Genomic DNA, 23,370 nt, shown 5'->3' with positions numbered 1-23,370 from the left:
TTGTTAGTGGACACAGAAACTTTGGATTCAGACGTACAAAACGGGAGATGCAAAGAATAGTCTTTTGCTGGCTACAATGATTCAGTCAAAAAGGCTTGATAAATCGTATTCCAGTTAAAATCGCAGGGTTAAATTTTGATCTTTAAAATTGAGTTTGACATAGTAATGGTAGGAATTTGGCATTACCGATTCTTGTGGATTCCAAGTCCAGAAACTAAGAAAAAAGTTGAAATGTTGATAAACACAAAAGGCACATACTTGAACACTTCTAAAGCTTGATGATCCTTCCCCTCTAACCCGTGAGGGCATATCAAGCTCCGACTAGTTGTAGCACTGAAGGAAAAAAGTTAGAATCTTTTTTGTTTCGTGTTGTATTATGTGGATAGAAGCATGAAGAAAGAAAGGTACGAGTGTTCTTTGTTGTGTTTTCTGTGAGGTGGAGCAACAAGTTGTGGTTTTTGCTAGAGAGCTAAATATTTTGACACATCTGCAAAGTCAGACAGATTGTATATCCCTATCAATTAATCAATGGTTCAATATGTGGCACCAACAACTCTATTATCATCTTAATGAGTTTCATGAATCATGATTATACAGTTCTGATAAGTATTGTACTCCTGCAGTTTTGGAAGTGGAGGACGAGGAATCAGACTATGTTTGAAGCTGCCAATCCATTTGCACTAACCACTAAGCCAGCATTAGAACAAAGGAGCTTCATAAGGAAGCTGAAAAAAGCTAACTTATCCAACATTGTGGTAAGCTAAAAGCTCCCTATATCTCATATGCTCCATCATTACTCCGAGAAAATAACTTTATATAGACGATGGAGGACAAAAAAATTCAAAGGTAAGCAGGTCCTAGTTGGATTGATGTTTTGATATCAATCTTTTATGATGCTCAGACAAGGACATCTTGGCACAGTTCGATCTCACACTTGAAGTCATGAATATATATGAAGCCATTTTAGTCCCACATCGATAGTTTATCACCAATGTGCTGTAATAGTATAAGGATTTTATCTAAGAAAATATACGTCTGAGAGTAATAATGATGTAAAAATTATGGACTTGAAATTAGGATTTTAATTAAATATGATGATGTAATTAATTTTTTAATTTTAAATCATTAAAAAATTAAATTAATAACATAGTCCTTTCCTTTTTAAAAAAAATTAAATATTTGTATTTAACAGATTTTAGTAAAAAATATTTATAGATTAATTAAAAATAATTTATAGATTCAACGATTTAATTATTAATTTTTTAAGTATATATATATATATATATATATATTTAAAATAATTTAGAACTTGTAGTTAATTTTAACCTTAAATTTATTATGTTATTTAAAAAACAAAAAAAGGGGGGTTGAAATTGTTTTGTGGTATAAAGTCGACGCTAAAATTCAGACATTAAACCTCGACGAGTACCTCAGTGTGAGCGTTCTGCCATACTCCTGCGTTCAATCGACTTCACCATCTTCTTCTTCTTCTGCTGTCTCCCCCATAGGTATCGTATCATCACACTAACTTTCTCTTCCTTTTGATTTTCCTCCCCTAACATTCACACACACACACACGTGCCAAATCCCATTCACCAGAGGACACTTTCTGGGGGGTTTTGTTTCACTGAACATCGCGATGCTTATACGACTCGTGTTTCTGCAATTCACCTTTATTTTCACTTTTTTTTTTATGGCAATTTTCTCTTTTCCCCAAATTTTAAAGCATAACCTAGACCAGGGCTTTCACACAACACAGGTTACGGCTGTCCCAGATCTGATCCCGAAATTTGTGTTATTACAGAGAATGAGATAATTCATTAGAACACTTCAAATTTTCGCCGTAATTTCTTTATTCATGATTTTTGCCAAGGTTTAAAATTGGAAAGCAGTTTAGTTGCAATTCTGGATGTTGTGGGAAATTGTAGACAAATGCGGCTAATGTGGCGGAAATTTGTGGTCACGCCGATTCCAAAAACTTGATTTTGATTTTTGGCATTGTATTATTATATGATCTAAATTAACATGTAGGATTGCTGATGCTCTGGTATTTTTCCCCTTCATTGATTAGATGGATTGGCAAGGGCAAAAGCTAGCGGAGCAACTGATGCAGATAATGCTGCTTGCATTTGCTGTGATTGCATTTGTTGGTGGATATGTCATGGCTTCTTTCCAAATGATGATTCTCATATATGCTGGGGGTGTGGTTTTCACCACCTTGCTCACTGTCCCCAATTGGCCCCTTTTCAATCGCCATCCACTTACGTGGTTGGATCCAACTGAGGTGGAAAAGCATCCCAAGCCACAACCATCTGTCAATGTAACTCAAAAGAAGAAACCCGTTAAGAAGTAGGTTTTTTTTATTATAAACCTTTTTTGGGGGATGATATATCTTTGAAGTACTTGATGCTTTGACAGTAATTTGCAGTTCTTAACCTCTTCCCCCTTCAGTGGATATTACAGTGTACAACAATTTATTTGCTTTCTTTTAGACATTACTTATAGTTGTGTAGTTTTGTTGGTTTGGTTAGCTATTTTCCTTCTTTTTTACCTGTTTTCTAGATTTTAGATTTTGATTATATGATGGGGGAAAAGGAACATTATTGGGCTTCTGAGTTCTGACCCTTGATGGCTTTAGGTTTTGGGTACAATTTCAACCATTCATATCTTATGAGGTGATTACCCAAAGGAGAAAACTTAGATGTAGTTCTATATGTGCTTTTGGTGCTGTTTTCCAACCAGAATTAGTGCTTCACCTCGATAATCCACGTAAAAAAAGGTTTCCATCAAAGGTCAAAATAGGTTGCTAAGGTGAAGCTCTAATTCTAATTAGATAACAACACTAAAAGCACTTATGGAACTGCATCTAAGTTAAACCCAAATGATACTGTAAGCTATTCAAGATATAACCTCCTATCTAGAGTCGTGAATCAATTTGTTGCTTGTTAGACTTTTGATAGTTGATAGACCTCGTTGATTTATGGGTTCCACTAATGTTTTTCAATTTATTGTGACTAAATTTCACTTAGTCGTCCTACTTTCTCAATTTCACGAATTTCATGCTCCGTTTTTCTTTTTTGTGAATTTGATCTTCCGCCATTTGTTAACTTAGCATTCAATATTTAAAAGAAATGTTGACATGATAGTTTAGTGCACTGCTACCACAAACATTTTTATGTTGATGTGACACATTACTGGCACATCAACATTTCCATTGAAATAATAGATGTTAAATTATCGAATGAACAAAAATTATACAATTAAAATAATGGGGGATTAAATTTGAAAAAAATGGAAGGATAATTTGTGAAATTGAGAAAGTAGGGGACCACTTTGTTTTATAAACTTTTTCTAAATCCATTACGAGGACCTCCTCTTTAACCGTCTCTCACTTTTCTTTTTCCTTTAGTGCTACTTTCCTCTGTAATTGCTTTGGGCTTCAAAGAAATTTGTTTATATCTCAGGTCTAAGGGTTTTTGTAGCTTATGTTATATGTAAGTTGCAAACTCAAGCTTTTTTTTTTTTTTTTTGTAGTCTTGGTTGGTAATGTGCTCTTCTTGTTTTGCTGCCACTTCTGAGTGTTTTTTGCTTTCCTCTTCAAATGATAAAGTGCATAGATAATCATTAGTTAAAAAATTAACAGTTGAAATTATAAATAATTTAGATTTTATTCTATATAATTTTATGACAATTCTTAACCTATAAATTTTTTTAATCTGACAATTGTAAGTGTACTTTATTTTCTAAAGTGCACTTCTTCACTTGAGACTTGAGAGTAATCCTTGCTGTGACCATTAATGAACAATTCAGCGTTTCATTAGAGTTTACAAAACGAGTCAGTGTGACACTAATGGTTCAGTTGGGCTACCTAAAATTATTTATAAATATATCAAGACTACGTGGAGCTCAATAGTGGCCGTCAATATATATTAAACCTGTCTGCCTGGCCTCCCGTAAATATATTACTCCCATGAAGAGATGGAGAACATATAATAAATATCGAATTTTAGTGTGAATGCACCATTTGAATGAAAGTATTCATTTTCATTATAAGGATATTTTTACATTAAAAAATATTTTCTTTCTTACATTTTTTATTTTATTAACTAAATAAAGAAAAAAAACAGTTTTTCCATGTTTTTTAGTCTATACAACTTAAAAGTCTTTTTTTTTATTTTCTCTTTCCTTCTACATTTTCCGATACTATTTCTTTCCTCCTTGTTTTTTTAGTTATATCTAGATTGATGAAAGGAAATTTAATAAAAGGGAATAATATTATGTCCTATAATTTAATTTATAAAAAGAGGATGAAATATTATAGAATGAGAACTCTATTCTAGCTATTTGGGTTTTTCAACAATATATCTAAATACTGGAAGTAGAGAGTTTGATTCTATTATATTTCATTTCATTATATCGATCACATCTTTTTCTGTAAATAATCCAAACATAGCCTTCATTTCAAAACATGGCACAAAACTCTCCGTTTCAAACATATCTGATATCTCTAGCAGATAGATATGCACCAAGAATTCTAGAGATTGAGACAACGCCCAGAATTCTACATCAACAAACGTACTTGTAAATAGTCTGATTCACGAGAGTAGTTGATGTTAATTGGACACGAGTGTTCAACGTCCAATAAAATGGGAGCCTTGGTTCACCACACACATGTACTGATGTACATGCAACAATATTATCATTAGTAACTTAAAAGTTGAGCCACACTTTTGAATTATAGCAAATAATGATGTAGCAATCAACACATGCTGCAATCCAAATTCAACACATCATCAATTGGAATCTCAAAATCTGTGGTGATCTATGCATACTCCTCCATCAATAGAATCAACTATTGGCCTAAGTTTCACAAAAATTTCAAACTTTCTCTTGCGAAAAGTGGGAATATTATTCTGATTCGTTGGAGCGTTATAATTAATCAGCCAGTCGTAGTAGAAAGGTAACCAAAATCATAGATTCTAGTGGGACAACGAAACACACCAGAACGGGTTTTTTTCTAGGAAAAAATTGTCATAATCTACTTTGGCTTTATTTAAGGAAAGAGTAATCCTTGTACACTTGTAATTGTTGGTATATGTTCGCTTACAGGATGTACAAGAATAATATATTAAATCAGTATTTGAAATTATGAGTATCAGTCAATTTTTTAAAAAATTATAAAAATATCGTTTCAATCTTTAAAATTATGTACACAAAAAAATCTTTAAATTATTAAAAAAAAGGGTTATTTTAGTCTTTACATATAAAATGTCTGCTTCTCTAAACTCATGCACCAAGTGTATGTCTCAATCCTTTACCCACCAAGACTGAATAGCAATGACAATAGGCATTTTAACATTTTTTTAACTACATTTTAACATTTTAAAAAATGAAAAAATATCTTTTATGACATAAGAAGGAATTTATTAGATTAAGAAAATCCGATACAATGGTTATTTAACTTTCAGAAATCCTCAAAATTATAAGTGAAAAAATCCTCGAAATTATTAATAAACTTTCATTTGATAGATATCTTAGTGAAAAAATCAGGGCAGGGATCCTTTAACAATTGTCATCATGCAATTGAATTGCATTCTTATTTTTCGCAGTCAAGATATTTGATTCCAAGGACTTAATTAGCTAAACGCATTTGGCTGAGCTGGAATAACAATCCAAATCCGATCCATAAAAATAAATAACTAGAAAACTAATGTCAACTCAACTATCCTGAATTTTTATAGGTGCTTTCAATTTTTACTTTATATATGTATATGACATGATGATATTCCTTGCGGGAATTGGTTATTGCGTCACTTGGACTTTAGCATTTATTAAACCAACTGTCACTCTTTTACAGCATAGATTAAGAACGTTTATTGGTTTCAATTAATTCCATGAATTTAACAAATCTACCAAACCATTTCAGACTTTCAGTTGTGTCGGTTTGGTTTATGTGTACACTTTTTACTAAATTAAACTAATGAATATTCACCAATAAATAAATAAATAAAATTAAACTAATGAAACTTACTTAATATATTATACATAGGTTACTTTTTATTTTCGCTATTTATTTTTTAAAAACTAATAGTTTTAATGAATAACTAATCATAATTATTGGTAAAAAATTTCTAACTATTCAAATAAGAATAAATGATCAAATCAAGAATAACAATCTAAAAAGAATTATTCTTGGAATAACTTAATTATTTCTTTATTTTTGTATAATTTTAATCAAAAATAATCGTTCAATCTCCTTTATGTGTTTTTTTAGTTGTTATTTTTTTTATCTATAATAATTAAAAATATTATTAAAGAATTTATAATAATTCATGCACTCTACTCAATTAATTGAATTAGATCCCTTGATATTTTTTTAGTTGTTTATCTACATAATTTGATGTCATTTTGCATAATAGACATGATTATGTAAATAAATAAACTCTGCTTGTAGAAAAATTAAATAAACAAACTCTCGGGCTTTCCCTTATTTCAAATTATGAAATACATATTTGATGAAGTGAAATAAACCAATCCATATTTGGTCTGAGTCATTATGCTTGATGTAAAAGTTAATTTAAGGTTGAAGTTTAAAATAAAAACATTAAAATATCAGTAGATTCAAATATAAACAAATTTTAATTACTTTGATCTTATATCATTCTAAAAATATCATTTAATTAATTGCGATTCTTGTTCGAATGACTGTTATTTATTTTCAAGATAAAATTTCAATGGAGGATCTTTAAGAAAAAAATGATTTTTTAAATATGATTACAAGAATAAAATGACACTAGCTAACTTTTTTTAATTAATGTTGTATTAGACAAAATTTAGGATCTCACATCTGAGACCTAATTTTATGAATTCAGAAATTATAAGAACTTAATAACGATCAAAATTATGCAATCTGACATTATATATAAATTAAAATATGATAACACAAATTACAATCAAGCCTAAATATTTTTTTGGTAAAGTCAATTTTCAATTATTTTGCCACGGAGAGAGTATTTGGTATGGAACAAATTTGCACAAATTTTCTTTCCACTAAAAAAATAAAAAGATCACGAAAATTAGAGGAGGTAAAGGCAGAAGGAAACAAGTCCAATCAGAAGCGTTCTGTATAAACCACGAATTGATCATTTTCCTATCATTGGCATTATTCTCATTAATTTTATGCAAGAAAAATCGTTCTGTAGAAATCACGAATTGATCATTTTCCTACCATTAGCATTATTCTTATTAAATTTTAATAAAGTAAAAAAAATCTGGCTCGTAAGGCCACAAATGTCAACAATAAGAGGAAAAAGTCGAGAAAGAAGATAGGGCACAGTGCATATCTACCAATGGCTCATCACAACATGACTAGATCAATAAGTGGTTCTTGATGATCATTGATGGAGATGGAATTCAAAGTATTTGGCTCTTAATGGTGCTTGCTTGAAAAAGGGAAATATTAGTTGTAGATACATTATTCTATTCACCAAAAATAAAAAAAAGGTACAACATTCTGCAAGATAATCAGTAAGTGATTATTGAGACGATAAGCCAACAAAAACTTTCCTACTTACGCTAGTGTATGTAATATTTTCTTATAAGTAGAAATTTAGACAATTTCTCGATTTGTATGTGTCATCCTTGCGCAGGAATCATGCTAATTTTCTTGTTTCAATTTTATTGGATGAAGGGACAATTTTATCACTTAAATAGGGATGAGCATGTCGCCTATTCTAGTGCATGTATTATATATATACACACACGTGCAATTACTATTTCGGTAAAAATATTTTTTAACTTAAACTAATGAATGATCATCATAATTTTGACTACAGTTGTTATTATATGTATTATTTTTAAAAAAATAGTACACGAGTTATTAATGTCATGACTTAATTATAAAATAATCTATTAATATGAAAATAAAATATAATAAATATATTTTAAGATAATCACAAATCATATATAACTGATGTGGCTGAAGTGAGGAAGAGTAATTTAAACTCTTCACCCATTTTACAATTCAAAAAAAAATAAATTATTTGCTAATATAATATATGATATACTTACAATTCATATTTAACAGGTTAAACTGAGTTGATGAGATCATTTTTTTTTTCAATCTTTAAATAGACTAATAGACTAATTCAAACAAATCACGATTCATAACCTATAATAAGAAAATTTATCTTAGCAGAGGTGTAATACTGTCATTATGTTAAGAAAGTCCAATTGCAAACTCTGCTGTTTACTTTGTCAACAAAACAAGTCCTGACGTGGTGAGATTGTGTCAGTGTTATCCTAATATCTTGTCTCCGACCGTTTTGGTACCTTATAAATCCTATAAATAACACTTTACTTCTTACAGCGCCATCAACAACTCCTATCTTCTTCTTCTTCTTCCCAGGAACTCTATATTGCCTACACAAACTACCCTTCTCTTATTTCTTTTTTCCTTTCAATCTCATTATTATTCTTGTAAGTTCCTCTTTCTTTTCATAATTCATAATCCAAGTTTAGTTCTCTTATTATTCCAATTCTTGTTTTTTACTTGCTACAGATCTACCAATTGGTATTTTGAATCCGATTTGTTTACACACTCTTATTATTTGTCTCATGGTTTATATAGCTACACATAGGATTCTTGTTTTCCTGTACTGTATGCACTCCTTGTCAAGTTAATTGGTTGTCTTAAAATTGTTTGGCCTCTCTTCAGAACCAAAGGACAATGCTAAAAACGTGTGTTCCTGTTTTCTGAAACCTCAGATTCGATTTGAATTCCTTTTGTTTTTAATTTCTCATTGATCTGTTTGTTCTCAACAGCTGAGGTTTATGTACACTTGCAAATTTATTATGATCCTGTGATACAGTCTCATTTATTAATACATAAAAATAAAGCTCTTTTATATTAACCAGTGATCTTGAATTCGTAGTCTTTGAATTTCGGGTAGGGGTATCCTGGGTTTATTCAAAAAGTGGTCTCACATTTGAGTTCTAGATACACCTCAACGAGAGTTTTACTGTTCATAGTAGTCCTATACTGTTTGGCTCAAATAGGATTGCCTCCTCGTGCTTCGGGGAGGATACCGTTGGTTACACCAATAAAATCAAACATGAATCCCTTGTAGTGAAAGGTTCTTTCTTTTGGATTGGTGGATTTGGATGTGTTTTTCCTTTTTTTTTTTTTAAATCTCTTGTTAGCTTCATTTCTTTATAAACGCATCTAGTGGCTACTTTTGCTCCGGGTATTGGTGCAAGAGGACAATTGACACCTCGTAGTTTTCAATTGAGTGGTTTTATTATGACTTCATCTATGCCTGGATTTAATTCAATAGGGGCAAAGGTCTTTTTATTTTATTCTTAAACATTTCTCACTTGGTTCTTCTCTGTAGTTTCTTGGTTGCTTTGTTTTATTTTATTTTAGATCACAATCGTTTGTGGACTTTCTGGAAACACTGGAATATGGAGTTTTGTTAGATGGTAGTTCCTTGCTATATTTTTAGATTATAGTGCTTACAAACATTTAGTATGCTTTCTTGTCCAAGTGATATCTGTAAAAGGAATAGAGTGATTTGTTTTTGTTAACCCTGCAGATTGAACATTTTTCAATTGAAACCTCGTTCCCCAATTGAATAATCAATTTTTCTAAATAGTGTGCTACTTTTTTCCCTCTCTCAGTTTGATTCATTTAGCTGATATGGAGTTAAAGAAAATGAAAGTTACAGGTGGCTAAGGCTTGGCAAGTTCTATGGCCTACTCTGGTGTGACTTTACATTTTTTGCTAATGAATATTATTGGTAAATTTCTATTTTCAACTTTGAAATATAATAAATTTTTTCCTTAATTCATAGATACTTGGGCAATGTGTGAGGGAAAATACAACTCTGGAAGCTTAAAATATAAATTGCAGAAAGCAAGTAAGAGGGATTATTGTAGGACCATAACTTCTGTTATGGAATTTGAATCAGACTGGATAAAGCACAGAAAGTCATCTTCTTATACCGCTCATGTTATTCGTTCCGCGACATCTTTTATGCCTTGGTCTTGTAGAATCCCAATTGGTGATGGGTATCATGAATTTCTTTAGTTAGTTGTACTCATTACTCAGTAAGACATTTTCACATTGTTTGGTTGATTGGTCGCCACTCGCCAACAAAATTTCTCTACATCTTCGTCTTACATCATATTTGTGATCACTAATTTGAAAAATGCCTAGTTTTGTGGCTGAAAAGAAGATATTTGTAGAGCCAAATATGTGTTTTACCAATTTGGCCAACCATGATAGACCAACTCTTACAAAAAACAATCATTATGTGAGGTCTGAGGCTCTGGATGATGATGATGATGGTACTAGCCCCATCCTACCTGGGCTGCCTGATGATGTTTCAAAACACTGCCTTGCACTCGTGCCTCGTTCGAACTTCCCAGCCATGGGTGGTGTCTGCAAGAGATGGAGGGGCTTTATTCGAAGCAAAGAATTTATAACCGTGCGAAAATTGGCTGGGATGCATGAGGAATGGCTCTATATCTTGACAGCAGGCAGTGAAGGAAAAGGGAGCCATTGGGAGGTCATGGATTGTCTTGGGCATAATCGCCGATCTCTTCCACCAATGCCTGGTCCAGCAAAGGCTGGCTTTGGGGTAGTAGTTCTTAATGGAAAGCTCCTTGTTATGGCTGGTTATTCATCCATTGATGGGACTGCTTCTGTCTCAGCAGAGGTTTACCAATATGATTCTTGCCTCAACAGGTATGCTTTTCTGCTGTAAATTTACCTGAGCGTCTTAGGAACTTATTACACTTGATATGATAATTCTTGCTTTATGATTCAGATAGTGGAGGATTGTGAAACTTTATTTAATTGTCCATTGTGCTTATGAAACTCTGGTATGGGAAATCTTTTGAGTATTTGTTGTTTGAGAGATATAAACCTGTAGTATTGATTTTGAGCCTTTGATTTTTTATACAGGGAGAAAATAATCCTGCTACCAGTTCTCTCCATTATAATTTATCCATTTCTGGGATGTGTTGGTTTTAGAAGTTAGATCTGGAGTGCTTGTCTGTCTGTCTATGCTTAGAAGCCTTTCTGGCACAAGATTTTAACTTTTGGAAGAAGTGTTTTTTTCTAAGACAAATGTTTCACTCAAACACTAGAAAGTAGAAAATAAAAACTATAAAGCTTGGAATGGGTTGATACAAATTGACTTGTATGATTTCTATTTCCCAGTTATGTAACTAAATGCTTACATTTGCAACATTGTTACATGAATTCTGAAACATGAAATATGCTTGATCATGCATCAGCCTCACTTTTTTTGCAAGGAAACATCTTTACACAGTGCTATTATTAAACTTTGTAATTGCAATTGCAGCTGGAGCAGATTGTCAAGCATGAACGTGGCTCGGTATGACTTTGCTTGTGCTGAAGTCGACGGCTTGGTTTATGCCGTTGGAGGCTATGGCGCAACCGGTGACAGTCTCTCAAGTGCAGAGGTGTATGATCTGGATACCGACAAGTGGACGCCAATAGAGAGTCTCCGTCGCCCGAGATGGGGTTGCTTTGCCTGTGGATTCGAGGGGAAGCTCTATGTCATGGGTGGAAGGTCAAGCTTCACAATTGGAAACTCCAAGTTTGTTGATGTCTACAACCCTGAGAAGCACGGGTGGTGTGAGATGAAAAATGGGTGTGTCATGGTCACTGCTTATGCAGTGCTGGAAAAGAAGTTGTTCTGCATGGAGTGGAAGAACCAGCGGAAGTTGGCAATATTCAATCCAGAGGACAATTCATGGAAAATGGTACCAGTCCCTTTGACAGGGAGTTCAAGCATTGGTTTTCGGTTCGGGATATTGGATGGTAAGTTGTTGCTTTTCTCACTGGAGGAAGAGCCTTCATATAAGACTTTGTTGTATGATCCAAATGCAGCACCAGGATCTGAGTGGCACACCTCTGATATAAGACCATCTGGTTTGTGTTTATGCAGTGTAACTATTAAGGCCTGAAAAGTTGGCTGATTCAGAATTTAGAGACCTTGAGGAACTAAGGACCTTTGTTGGTTTACTAGGATGGATGATGTTAATTTAGTGTTTTTGCCTGTTCTTGTTGGTTTTATCATGGCATGTCATCTCTCTGATCTATGGTTGGATTGTTTCTACAGTTATTCACGTAACCATTGACTTTGACCAAGCACTACTTCAAATTATTGTGGGCAAGTTTCTTTTTCCTTTTCATCTTCCTTTTTTTTTCTTCCTAATAAATAATATTGAAATCTGTGCACATCATGAGTATTGATACTGAATACTTGATTTATAGATGAAAGTTGCTTGCTTGATATACCTTGGTGACCATTGCACACGATTTATATTAAGGCAAAGAACCCAATTTTGAAATGTAGAAAAAAAATGGTAAATGAAAAGTATGAATCTTTCACAAAAGAAAATGATCATGGGAAAGTTATAACTTCGAATGGAGGATTGAGCAAAGCTGTCGATATGCTTTTGTGAATTATGATATTTAGGATAATTTAAGGCAGGCTAGGTGCAATTACGAAAATTACTTTTCCAAATGAAGTAACTTTGGATGATAGTAATATACACTGATATTTAATATTTTGTTGATCTGCAGTATCCAGTAGTAAAAAATATTTGATTAAAAGAAAAGTTTATAGTAGCTTTTGATGATATAGAAAATTCTTGAAATAGTATGCGATAAACAATGTAATGCTTGAGGAGGTGCAAATTTTGAATACAGCAACTCTTAATTCTTGACATATGTAAGCCATGAGGTGAAAATTATGATTGCAGAACAGTTACTCCTAGTACTACCGGTACCAGAAATACAAGAACATTGTCTTACAATGAGGTCTTTTAGTGAATAACAAGAAATAGCTTAGCAGCCCGAGAAGTATTGAAGTGTTATACTATCTGATAGATAGTAGCAGACATTTTAAGGTTTCCTTGCTGCTCTCTTGAGCATGTATTAGAATTAGTTGCTGAAAGAGTGAAAGACTCTTAGGAAGTGTAAAAAAAATGGACGTAATGAATGTGGATATATTTTATTTATATTCTCTTTCAATGATGTATTATTTAAGAGTTTCAAACTCTCCTTCGAGCTTATGGTTAATTAATACATACCTGATTCACATTGGCGTACTGATCCAAGATGAACCCATTGTTTCAGATGCAGAGAGATTATTCATAATCCAAAGCAATGTCAAACGATGTAGCTCTTCCCCCTGCTTTCCATAGTGCCAGTAGATTTTAATTTTCATCATGCATTATCACATAACCACCATATTGTCAAGTTTCATCCATGTATGTACAATCAACTGTTACGTAGGCATACACATTAACATTGACTAAAGTTTTTTAAAAACATGATTAAATTTAGCCGACAAATTACACTTAAGGATCTTTTTGAAATTTTAATACTTTCAGATCCTTAAGTGAGAGTAAATTATACTTTTAAGTACTAATAAAACTATTTATCCTTTTTATCTTTTCTTCCTATCCCTCCTTTTAAGTTTTAACCCTCCAACAACCAATCTTTTTTTGGAGTGGACGAATAGCTACTCAGTAGGCCCAAGATCCATAAATGCAATCATTTTAAAGCCCAAATCCAACAAACATCAGGAAATTTCAGTTCGTTGATTCACTCACCAAAAACAGCACCAGCAGTTTCGTTAAAAACAAAATAATGTTTGTTCCTCTTAGCCTTCAACCATTTACGTCACAGACACACACACTGGAGCGAACAGAAACAACCATTTGATCAATCTATTATAAATTAGTACTATAAATTTTAAACTAAACTGAACACTTACGAACAGAAACAGCAAACACAACTAACGCTGCTGACATGGCGTTCGGGTCTTCCGAGGATGTCTCAGGTGTCAAATTACTTGTCCTTCTGGCGGTCATGTACGGACTCTTGTCGGCGCTGACATACTCCGTCATCCACATGAAGTTCGTCAACCCTCTCGGGAACGACGCGCCGTTTGATCGATTCTCCGAAGCCAGAACTGTAGAACATGTTCGAATGTTGTCGCAAGAAATCGACGGCCGTCAAGTGAGCCAATTTTAGTTATTTTTTATTTTTTAATTTGGAAATGTGAAACTTGATCACTGGTATTTGCGTTTTTTAAGTATATTGTTTACAATTTGGGATCTTAATTTGTGTGTGACATGATGATGATGTCAATCGCTTTCGAACAGGTGGAATCTGATAGCTCTTTTTTCATCGCCATCGGTGTTATGAACTGAGAAGTGTTTGTTATTCATAAAATAGCTCATAAATATTTTGTATAACAGTTTTAAGAAAAAATTGAACATGCATTGACACTGATACTTTTTGTTAGAATGTTAGTTTTATTCGTAAAGAGGATCAAACCCGCGGCCTTTTCTTTCTTTCTTCCTTAACCTTATATCTCCATTGACACTGGAAATCCAGTTACAAACTAACTAATGTCAAATATGGTAGTTTATTGACTTTTATAATAACTATTTTAAAATAGTTGTCAGTGTAAAAACTTTTAGTCTAACAGCATCTTTTTATGTCACATTATTTATTAATCACGGATAACATTTTCTCTTATGAATCTGACATGATTTTATGAATTGACCTTTGGTGCATTAATTATTAGGAAGGGCGTCCTGGATTGAAAAAGGCAGCACAATATATTAAGCGTCAGTTGGAAGTAATAAAGGAGCGAGCTACCTCCAATGTCAGGTTGCAATACTTTATTATTATTAGTCACACTTCTTTTTCTCATTTTTGCCTTTTTGGTCCACTTATTTATTTTTATTTAATATACACACTTTTTAGTGTATTTTTTTTTTCCTTTCTCGGAGTCTGATTTAATTTTATTTCCAATATTTTACTCACAGAATTGAGATTGAGGAGACAACTGTGAGTGGCTCCTTCAATATGTTGTTTTTGGGCCATAACATAGCTCTGGGATACAGAAATCATACTAATATTCTTATGAGGTACCTTGGCAGTTCAATATAATCATTTGTATTGGATTCAGTTATGTGTATTGAGATTTATAAATAATATTCTTCAGCAATAGATTACCCCCTATACTTCAAGTTCATACACTAATTTCCTCGTTTTGAGCCGGTAGTTTATCCATTGCTTACTTTTTAAGGAAATATCACCACTAAAGATGCAAACTTAGTATATGTTAGGGCAATGCATTCCATAATTCAAATATGATCTAAATTCAACCCATAGTTGATAGGTCACCAGTCACCACTCTGTTATCTAAACCGACCAACAAAGTGATACAACTGCTAGGATTCATCTACTAAATTGAGTATAAACCAGAAAAAAATTAAAGCTGTGGATGCCTTGTCAAGACCAATGCATGCAACTAAATGTCCACAATATAGGAGGGCATGCTGGAGTGGCCAGAACTCATGCTAGAATTGCAGCATAATTTCATTGGAAAAGGATAAGGAAAGATGTTCTGCAATTTGTAAGCAAATGTTTCACATACTAGCAAGCTAAATTTAGTAAAATGAAAGCACTAATTTCAACTTTTTCCAATATCCAATTACATGTAGGAGGACATAGAGGCATGGATTTTTAACTGGCTTACAACTATCTGTCTATCACTAGTATGCACTGTCCTATTAATATTTATCGATCATTTGTCTAAGGCCACTTAGCAGCCATGATAGCTAACTATTCTAGTTTGTCAATTGCAGAACAGTCATTCACAATTGACAGTTTATTGAATCATTTTCTTTCTGGTTGTGGCTTATTAAACATTAAAGATATTGCTGTGTTTTTACTTATCATACAGTTATGTAATAGTTTTAAAGATAAACAATGTTTTCAGAGGGTTAATTGAAAAAAAAAAGAGTTTTGTATATGTAATGCAAAATTTGAATGAAGTACACGGAAAGGGGTAATCTGGATTTACCCATCTTGCAATAAACAGTGCTGTTTTGATTCAATCTCTCTCTGTCTGTTTACTTTATAAAACAAAAAATTGGAAATGATATTTTTCCTGACATCCACACACATGTCCCCTGGAAAAGTGATATATACCATTTCTTAACTTTAGAGTGGGAGTGAACATAAGGTGAGAACTAACATGACACTCTTAATATAAATTAAGAAGGTTCATTGAAGAAAGGGTTTGCAAAGACATTGATAAAAAGGGGTGTTCTCATTAGTAGATAATGATATGCAATCTAAAGGTCTTTGAAATATGACATTTGGATATAGTGATTTGTTATTGAACATATTATGTCAAGTCAAGACTAGTGAATCATTATTGTACCTTAAGTGACTACACATATTTTCTGTACATCATATAAACAACAAAGTTTGACATATCTGTGTTAGTTTAAGGAATGTTGATTGCATTTCATTTTTATTTTACTATAGGATATCATCTGTGGATTCCAAAGAGACTGATCCATCCGTTTTAGTGAATGGGCATTTTGATAGTCCCCTTGGTTCCCCTGGTGCTGGTGACTGTGGTTCATGTGTTGGTGAGTAGAGGCTACATTTGATGTCGTCTTTGAATTTAAGAGATTATTAAATTTGGGAAATCTACCTTATCAACTTGAGTATTCTAAATCTTATCGTTCATCTAATTTCCCTACTTTTCAGCATCTATGCTGGAAATTGCAAGACTAATTGTTGACTCTGGTTGGGCTCCCTACCGCCCAGTTATTTTCCTTTTTAATGGTGCTGAGGAACTTTTTATGTTGGTAGGATGTTGTCTATAGAAGATTGATGCTTATCCATGAATGAATTTTACCATGATGAAACTAATGAGGTATTGTTTACTTTTGATGCTTAAGGGTGCACATGGATTCATGAAGACACATAAATGGCATGACACTATAGGAGCTTTTATAAATGTGGAGGCATCTGGGACTGGAGGGCCTGGTAAATGTGATGCAAAGTTTCTATTATTAGTAGTAGGACAATTAACTAATCTTCAACATCTCTGTCCATCAACTTATGATGTGTGCTATACAGGACATTTTCACTGAATAGTGTTGCTAAAATTAACAGATTTAGTTTGCCAATCTGGACCCAGTTCTTGGCCTTCTAATGTCTATGCAGAAGCAGCAATATACCCTATGGCTAATAGTGCAGCCCAGGTTTTGTTTCTCTTTTAACCTCCCTATATCTTTAATACTCTATTGTGTTGCTCAGCCATTGTTTTCCCCTTTTGTATTTACTAATTAACATGAATTTTCTATTTTAACATACAGGACGTTTTTCCTGTTATTCCTGGAGATACAGATTACCGAATATTTTCCCAAGACTATGGGGATATTCCCGGGCTTGACATTATCTTTCTCCTTGGTGGTTATTTTTACCATACCTCCTATGATACAGTAGAGAGACTATTGTATGTATCCTATGTGCTTGGTTTGGTACAAGATATTTAATTGAAATTGCAAATGTGTTTGATGTATTACTCTGTCTCAGACCTGGAAGCATCCAAGCACGTGGAGAAAATCTGTTCAGCATAATCAAGACCTTTACTAATTCTGCTAATATACAGAACACCTATAAAAAAAAATCTAGTGAAGTTACTGCTAGCACATTCAACGATGAGCGGGCTGTATTCTTTGATTATTTCTCATGGTTTATGGTATGCACTGAAATTGGTAGATTCCTGCTTTTGCTAATGATCTAATATTTCCTTTGATACTCCTAGCAATATGATCTTCATAAATGGGCCCTCTTTCTCTTTGTTGTCTTATATATAAATAATGGATTTCAGATATTTTATCCTAGATGGGTAGCTAAAATTCTTCACAGTATTCCTGTCTTCTTCTTTCTTGTCATGCCCTTCACTCATGGTAGGTCACATTCTTGGTCAGCAGCTTTGTGTGATTTTATAAAAGGTAAATTAGTACATGTTTACTTCCATTTACCTCTTTGTAAGATGTTTCTAATTGATCTCCTTGTTAATCACTTTAAATTTTTGCCATAATCTTTATTTTAGGAGATTTTTTTGGCAAGTTATTCTAGAAGAATTTAAATATTATTTGTAGACACTTTGAATAATATTTTGTAATTTGTTGGATTTGCAGGATTTATGTTCCATGCGGTTGGGATTATATTGGCCGTTGGTGTTCCTGTTGCATTTTCTATTCTGAGATTACTGTTCTCTTCTCAAACAATGAATTGGTATGTTCACTTAACGTTAACTTTAGGCTTCTTGTAGTTAGTGACAGATTTTTTCTTAATCAAATTATACAGTGGGAGAACAAAGTATGATGGAGCCGCTCCAAGCATTTGAAAATCTCTTAGTAAATACTAAAGATTTAGAAGTGCCATTTTTTGTGGCCATTAAAGTATCTGAGGTGTAATAATTTAAAAATCTTTATGCATTTTCTGTGTTCATGTGTTAACATAATTGATGAAACCCAGGTTTGCTCATCCATACTTGGCTTTCGCAATGTTTGTACCTTGTGCACTTGTTGGACTTTTAATTCCAAGAATAATCTGGAGACACTTTCCTCTTTCTCAAGATATTTCCATTGTCAAGACATCAAAAGAGGTATTGCAGCACATGTTGAAATGGGTTTAACAAGTCTATTGTGATCCATGTTTCATAGTTTTTTTTTTTTTATGAAATTATTCATTAATAGTTTTTACACTTTGTAATAGACTTTTTTTAAATCAAGATAGAAGACTTTGTTTTATCAAACTTCTTACCTTAACAACCACTGTTGTGTTTAAATTTGATTTTTTCCTTTCATTATAAAAATATTGGCCAAACATTTACTTTACTGTTTGAGTCTCAAGCTTTACTTAGCAAATCTTACGTTGCTTTTTGAATAATACGAGTTTTATATCTTGGTTCTTCTAGTTATTAAATGAAATATATTATCCGATAGAAAGGCTTAAAACTGTTTCTACAGAATTAGCATACCTACTTTGGCTTGTGCTGCCTTCATGCATGATCTTTGTAAAAATGATTTTGTGTAGTCTTGTGAATTTGGACATATTCTTCATGAGTGATTCCAATTTGTCTTCTTGTTGTGAGTCCGAACTTACTAACGTTTTGATTTGACACATAAATTGCCAGGCACTATCTGATGAAGCAAGGTTCTGGGGAGCATTTGGGTTCTATGCTGTATTAACTTTGGTGTGCAGATTTAATTAATTGTCATGCACTCACATGCACATACACACAAATATATATATATATATATATATATATATATATTTACAGCATGATTTAATGTATTCTCTTGAATATTTTTGTGTGGCTAAAACAAGTTTAGTAAAAGCAGGCTTATCTTGTAGCTGGGTTGAGTGGAGGTTTTGTGACCTTTTTTGTTTGTGCTTCCCTGCTTCCTGCATGGATATCGTTCTGCTTGTCAGTCAAATTCTTTGGACAACGGTCACTCAGGTTGGTTGTGAATTCTTAAGTAATTGTAATCACTGTATGTACTATTTTTGTACAAATAATTTTGTGTGCCTTGCTTCATCTTTGGTCTTACTGCCACTAATTTCATTTAACTCTCTTCTCATTACAATAGATTTGTCTTGTGTCTTTGCTGTTTTTATATGCATGCTGTTATTTTATCTTATTTCTTTTGGCATCTGTTATTCATCTCCGTAATTTTTTCCCCTTATTTTTTTTTACTCTCCAGGTCAACAATGTTTTACATACTACCTCTAGTTCCATGCCTTGCGTATTCTGTTTATTTTGGTGGCTTTCTTGCCCAGTTTCTGATAGAGAGGATGGGAATGATGGGTTCTCTTCCACTACCATATGGTTAGTCTATATATACACACCCCAGTAATTAAATTAATGCATGGTAGATTGGCCCAGTAATTAAATTAATGTATAATAGAGTGGCATCGAATGATAACCGGACCATTGGGACGGAATCACTAAGCTTTATGCTACTGCATTTGAATTAAGTACATTTATTAGTTTATTTGTTTAAAATCAAATGAAATGTATGCATAACTCATCACTTTGTATAATGCTAGCAATTTCACAATGGTCAAAATGCTTGCAGCTGACCATAACTTTTTATTGCAGGGCACTATGTTCCCGATGTTATTGTGGCTGCATTAATTGGAACTGTAACTGGTTGGTGCACAGGCCCTCTAATGCCCATATGTGGGCATTGGTTAGCCAGGTCATCCATCTTGCAATTTCTTCTGCATCTTAGTGTGTTTGCTTTGGCATTATCATCTCAGTTCTTTCCTTACACCATGTCTGCACCTAAGAGGATTGTTTTTCAGCATACTTTCCATACTGCAGGTATTGATTATCAGAAATGGCAGTATGGTGGGCAATTATAATTTTCTTGATACTCTCTGAAGTAACGAATTAATCTAGTGTCTACAATTGCTTATACAAGTTCCTCTATTTGTTTTCTTTTCCATTATCATTGCAGTACCCCAAATATCCCCTTTTCCCCCCTCTATGATCTAATTTCTAACATTTTTCCTATGGTTTGGCAGGCTCAAGTCAGATTTTGGAATCCACTTATGATTTTTCTGTAACTGACTCCAATTCTTTACTTTTCCTTTTCAAACATTCACCTGAAGTGGCAAAGGAATTGAATATTACTTCAGAGTTTTCATTTGAATCTGCATCATTGTCTAAACACAATGATTGGATGGTGAGTTGCACACTGATATAACTATGTGAATCTTTTTCTCAGGCAGTTTTTCATCTCCCTCAATTAAAATGGGAAAGATTGAAATAATATTTTTGTCCACATTTATTTTTATGATTAATTGGTTGTTCTTTAATTAATGAAGTTCAAGGTTGAGTCAGACTCTTAAGTAGTTGCAAAATTTTGAGTTGGTGATCTTAGCTTACTTTTATGAACGCATATGCTAAAACTTCTCTATGATTTGCCACGGCTATTTGCTCTCATTCTTAGTTGTTTAACAAATATTTGATGACTTAGATTAGTTAGTAATGAAATTCATTCAAGCTCTCTTCCCTAGCTGGTTTATTTGTTCAGTAGTTGCCATATTTGTTCATATTACATGTATTAACCAATTTTAGATATACTGTTATCATCATATATATTCATTAGTACAAAAACAACTGCTTTTTATTTATTTATTTATAATGGTTTATATTCCTAGGGCATGTGAGTTCATGAAATTAATGTGAAGGCATTTCTCTTTGCAGGCAATTTTTCCACTTTCTTTTCTCTTCTCAAATAGTCTCAAGTTCCCTGCGAAAAAGGATGATATTTTGAAACAGTATGAATTCTTTCCGAAATTGTCTGTTCAAAATCCATCTTTAAATTCCAAAAAGGGACCCAGAAGAGTTCACTTGGAGCTTTATTTAGGGTGAGTGGATCATGGTATCAACATAGTTAATCTACATAGTTAAAAATACGTTATGTTGTGATGTCTTGATTTTCATTGCTTGGCCTAGTGTGGAAATCTTGATTATTGCAGTCAATGCGTGAGAATTATTGCAGGGGTACAAATTGTGATGGTAGTTGGATTAGTAGTCTAATTTTTTTCAACTTGGTTGATTCTTAGGCAGGTGCTTGTCTACATAAAGTATTCTATTATTTCAAACATTATGTGTATTTTTGTCTATAAAAAAATAACTTTTGTCTCACAGTTGTTAGCTGCAATTTGTTTTCAATGGTCTTAAATCAATTTTACACCACCTTGTGTGAACTGAAAAAAGTTGAAGGAAAATGAAATCTTAAAATACCTAAATTTTTACTTTGTTATCATGTATAACTATATTTATTATCATTTTAGTTCCTTGGAAGAGGTCTGGGTTGCGGTTCTCAACATCACTGGTCCTTTATCAAGTTGGTCATTTGCAGATAATTTGCTTCCAGGTACAAAAATTGTTTCGTTCACTTAGTAAACTCAAAATTCTAAGATGGTATTAAAGTCTATCCCAGTGGTTATTGGTAGTCCTATGAGGTTACCTATTATTGAGTCATTATCAGATCACTTACAAATGTTCAATCTTACAAGCTTCATGCTTTAGATGTCTAATCCCTAGCATGAGGAGGGTATGTTGGAAATCTCATATTGACTAGTGATGTGACCAAAATAGTATATATAACTGATCTCTTGAGTTAGCTTTTGGAGTTGAGTTAGGCTAAGCTCAAAATTTCAAGAGGTTTGATGATACGTTCTGTATCAATGGTACTTGCAAATCACAAAAGGAGAAGACAGCAAGAAAGGGAAGAGATGTTAGCCAAGAGCCGAGGCTCCCCAAGCAAGAGGGAGGGTCTCTCTGCTACCCAAATTCCACTAAGGATCCCAATGGATGATCCTGAATCATCATTACAGAATTTTATATAACAGAATGTCAGAATGTGCACACACACACACACACACTCCACTAACTAACTGTCCGAGGTGCGTTTCCTAATCTGTCCTCCCTATTCACACTTACAAACAACTAACAGAGACTCACCAGGGTCTGGGCCTATGCTGATAAACCTTGATTATCCCATCTAGAGGAGGCAAGGTTCCTATCAATTGATAATATGTTTTCATTGCCTAATGTAGCCTGCATTTGCACAGGAACTGAAACCTATGGTGATGGTCCACAATCATATATATGTCGTCTTAGTGGACCTAGCGATGGGAATTGGACCTTCTGGTTAGAGGTAAAATTTGATGTTGTATTAAACTTGTCTTTACTATAACAACGTAATTTTATTTTGTTTGATAATGTCAGGCTAACAACTCTGAAGCATTACGAGTGGACCTAGCAATTTTAGACCAAAAGTTGGTTGATCCAATAAAGAGATTGAAGAATCTTTTTCCAGATTGGGTTGATGTTGTTGCATATTCTAGTTTTATGTCTAGCTATATCTTCTAATTCTTAATAAACAAGTCTTGTAACCAAGATCAAATTTCTATAGGATAGCTGTTAGGATTTTATTTCACATTAAATTCAACTTATAGGTTAAGTGTAATACAATCATGACATAGTAATCGTGATCATCTCCCAAAGGAATAAAGGAGGAATTTCATGTAATTATTTAACTAAGAATTAGATTTTTGTATTTTTGTTTTGTGATTGTCACAAAATAAATAACATAAAATAAGTTACAATAAAAATTAAATGACTAAAATCATCAAAAGTAAAGATAGAAATACTAGATTTGGATGGTGACGTCGATCTTGATGAATGAATGTTTAGATTTGAACTTGAAATTCGTTCGATATACTGTAACTTCACAATTCTCTACTCATCTCCTTTGCTTATTCTCAATTCATTAATATATTCTACCCCAATTCCTACATAGTCATTGATTCTACATTACTCACCTGATACTCAATCCCCTAGACATACCAACACAAACAATCAACATTAATGGTCAAGAATTAGCGAGGTTTAACCAATATTATTATATCCCTAG

General features: G+C 33.1%; 3 protein-coding genes and 1 non-coding gene across 8 annotated transcripts; 3 read left to right on the top strand and 1 right to left on the bottom strand.

Moving 5' to 3' along the window:
* Positions 1-1,354: 1,354 nt before the first annotated feature.
* On the top strand, positions 1,355-2,550 carry LOC114422570 (probable signal peptidase complex subunit 1). Its single transcript, XM_028389001.1, has 2 exons — positions 1,355-1,508; positions 2,072-2,550. Exon 2 carries the CDS (start codon positions 2,072-2,074, stop codon positions 2,351-2,353), a length of 282 nt encoding a protein of 93 aa, XP_028244802.1. The 5' UTR covers positions 1,355-1,508; the 3' UTR covers positions 2,354-2,550.
* A 5,053-nt stretch (positions 2,551-7,603) lies between these two features.
* Positions 7,604-7,703, bottom strand: LOC114424852. The gene has a single exon (XR_003669142.1). It is a non-coding gene; the product is annotated as a U6 spliceosomal RNA (small nuclear RNA).
* A 644-nt stretch (positions 7,704-8,347) lies between these two features.
* LOC114421611 (F-box/kelch-repeat protein At1g67480-like) lies at positions 8,348-12,271 on the top strand. Of its 4 annotated transcripts, XM_028387633.1 has the most exons (5): positions 8,348-8,478; positions 9,679-9,761; positions 9,852-10,747; positions 11,370-11,851; positions 11,979-12,271. In XM_028387633.1, the coding sequence occupies exons 3-5, from the start codon at positions 10,209-10,211 to the stop codon at positions 11,981-11,983; spliced, it is 1,026 nt and encodes a 341-aa protein (XP_028243434.1). In that variant the 5' UTR covers positions 8,348-8,478; positions 9,679-9,761; positions 9,852-10,208; the 3' UTR covers positions 11,984-12,271. The 4 variants fall into 4 exon arrangements, with proteins under 4 accessions (XP_028243434.1, XP_028243431.1, XP_028243433.1 ...); XM_028387630.1 differs by having other exon boundaries at positions 11,370-12,271; XM_028387632.1 differs by lacking the exon at positions 9,679-9,761 and having other exon boundaries at positions 8,362-8,478; positions 11,370-12,271.
* Positions 12,272-13,510: 1,239 nt separating this feature from the next.
* On the top strand, positions 13,511-23,017 carry LOC114421610 (endoplasmic reticulum metallopeptidase 1-like). 2 transcript variants are annotated; one of them, XM_028387628.1, is made up of 21 exons: positions 13,511-14,062; positions 14,637-14,722; positions 14,881-14,982; positions 16,394-16,500; positions 16,622-16,722; positions 16,816-16,903; positions 17,033-17,121; positions 17,236-17,375; positions 17,456-17,621; positions 17,754-17,877; positions 18,067-18,163; positions 18,407-18,536; positions 19,068-19,127; positions 19,273-19,394; positions 19,639-19,763; positions 20,037-20,261; positions 20,465-20,625; positions 21,150-21,313; positions 21,743-21,825; positions 22,526-22,611; positions 22,683-23,017. In XM_028387628.1, exons 1-21 carry the CDS (start codon positions 13,853-13,855, stop codon positions 22,824-22,826), a joined length of 2,610 nt encoding a protein of 869 aa, XP_028243429.1. In that variant the 5' UTR covers positions 13,511-13,852; the 3' UTR covers positions 22,827-23,017. The 2 variants fall into 2 exon arrangements, with proteins under 2 accessions (XP_028243429.1, XP_028243430.1); XM_028387629.1 differs by having other exon boundaries at positions 13,514-14,062; positions 19,276-19,394.
* Positions 23,018-23,370: the final 353 nt, after the last annotated feature.

This window comes from Glycine soja, chromosome 8 (genome assembly GCF_004193775.1).
Source record: "Glycine soja cultivar W05 chromosome 8, ASM419377v2, whole genome shotgun sequence".
Lineage (NCBI taxonomy): Eukaryota > Viridiplantae > Streptophyta > Magnoliopsida > Fabales > Fabaceae > Glycine > Glycine soja.
Note: the sequence above shows the minus strand (reverse complement) of the source record. Positions and strands in the feature narration are given on the sequence as shown.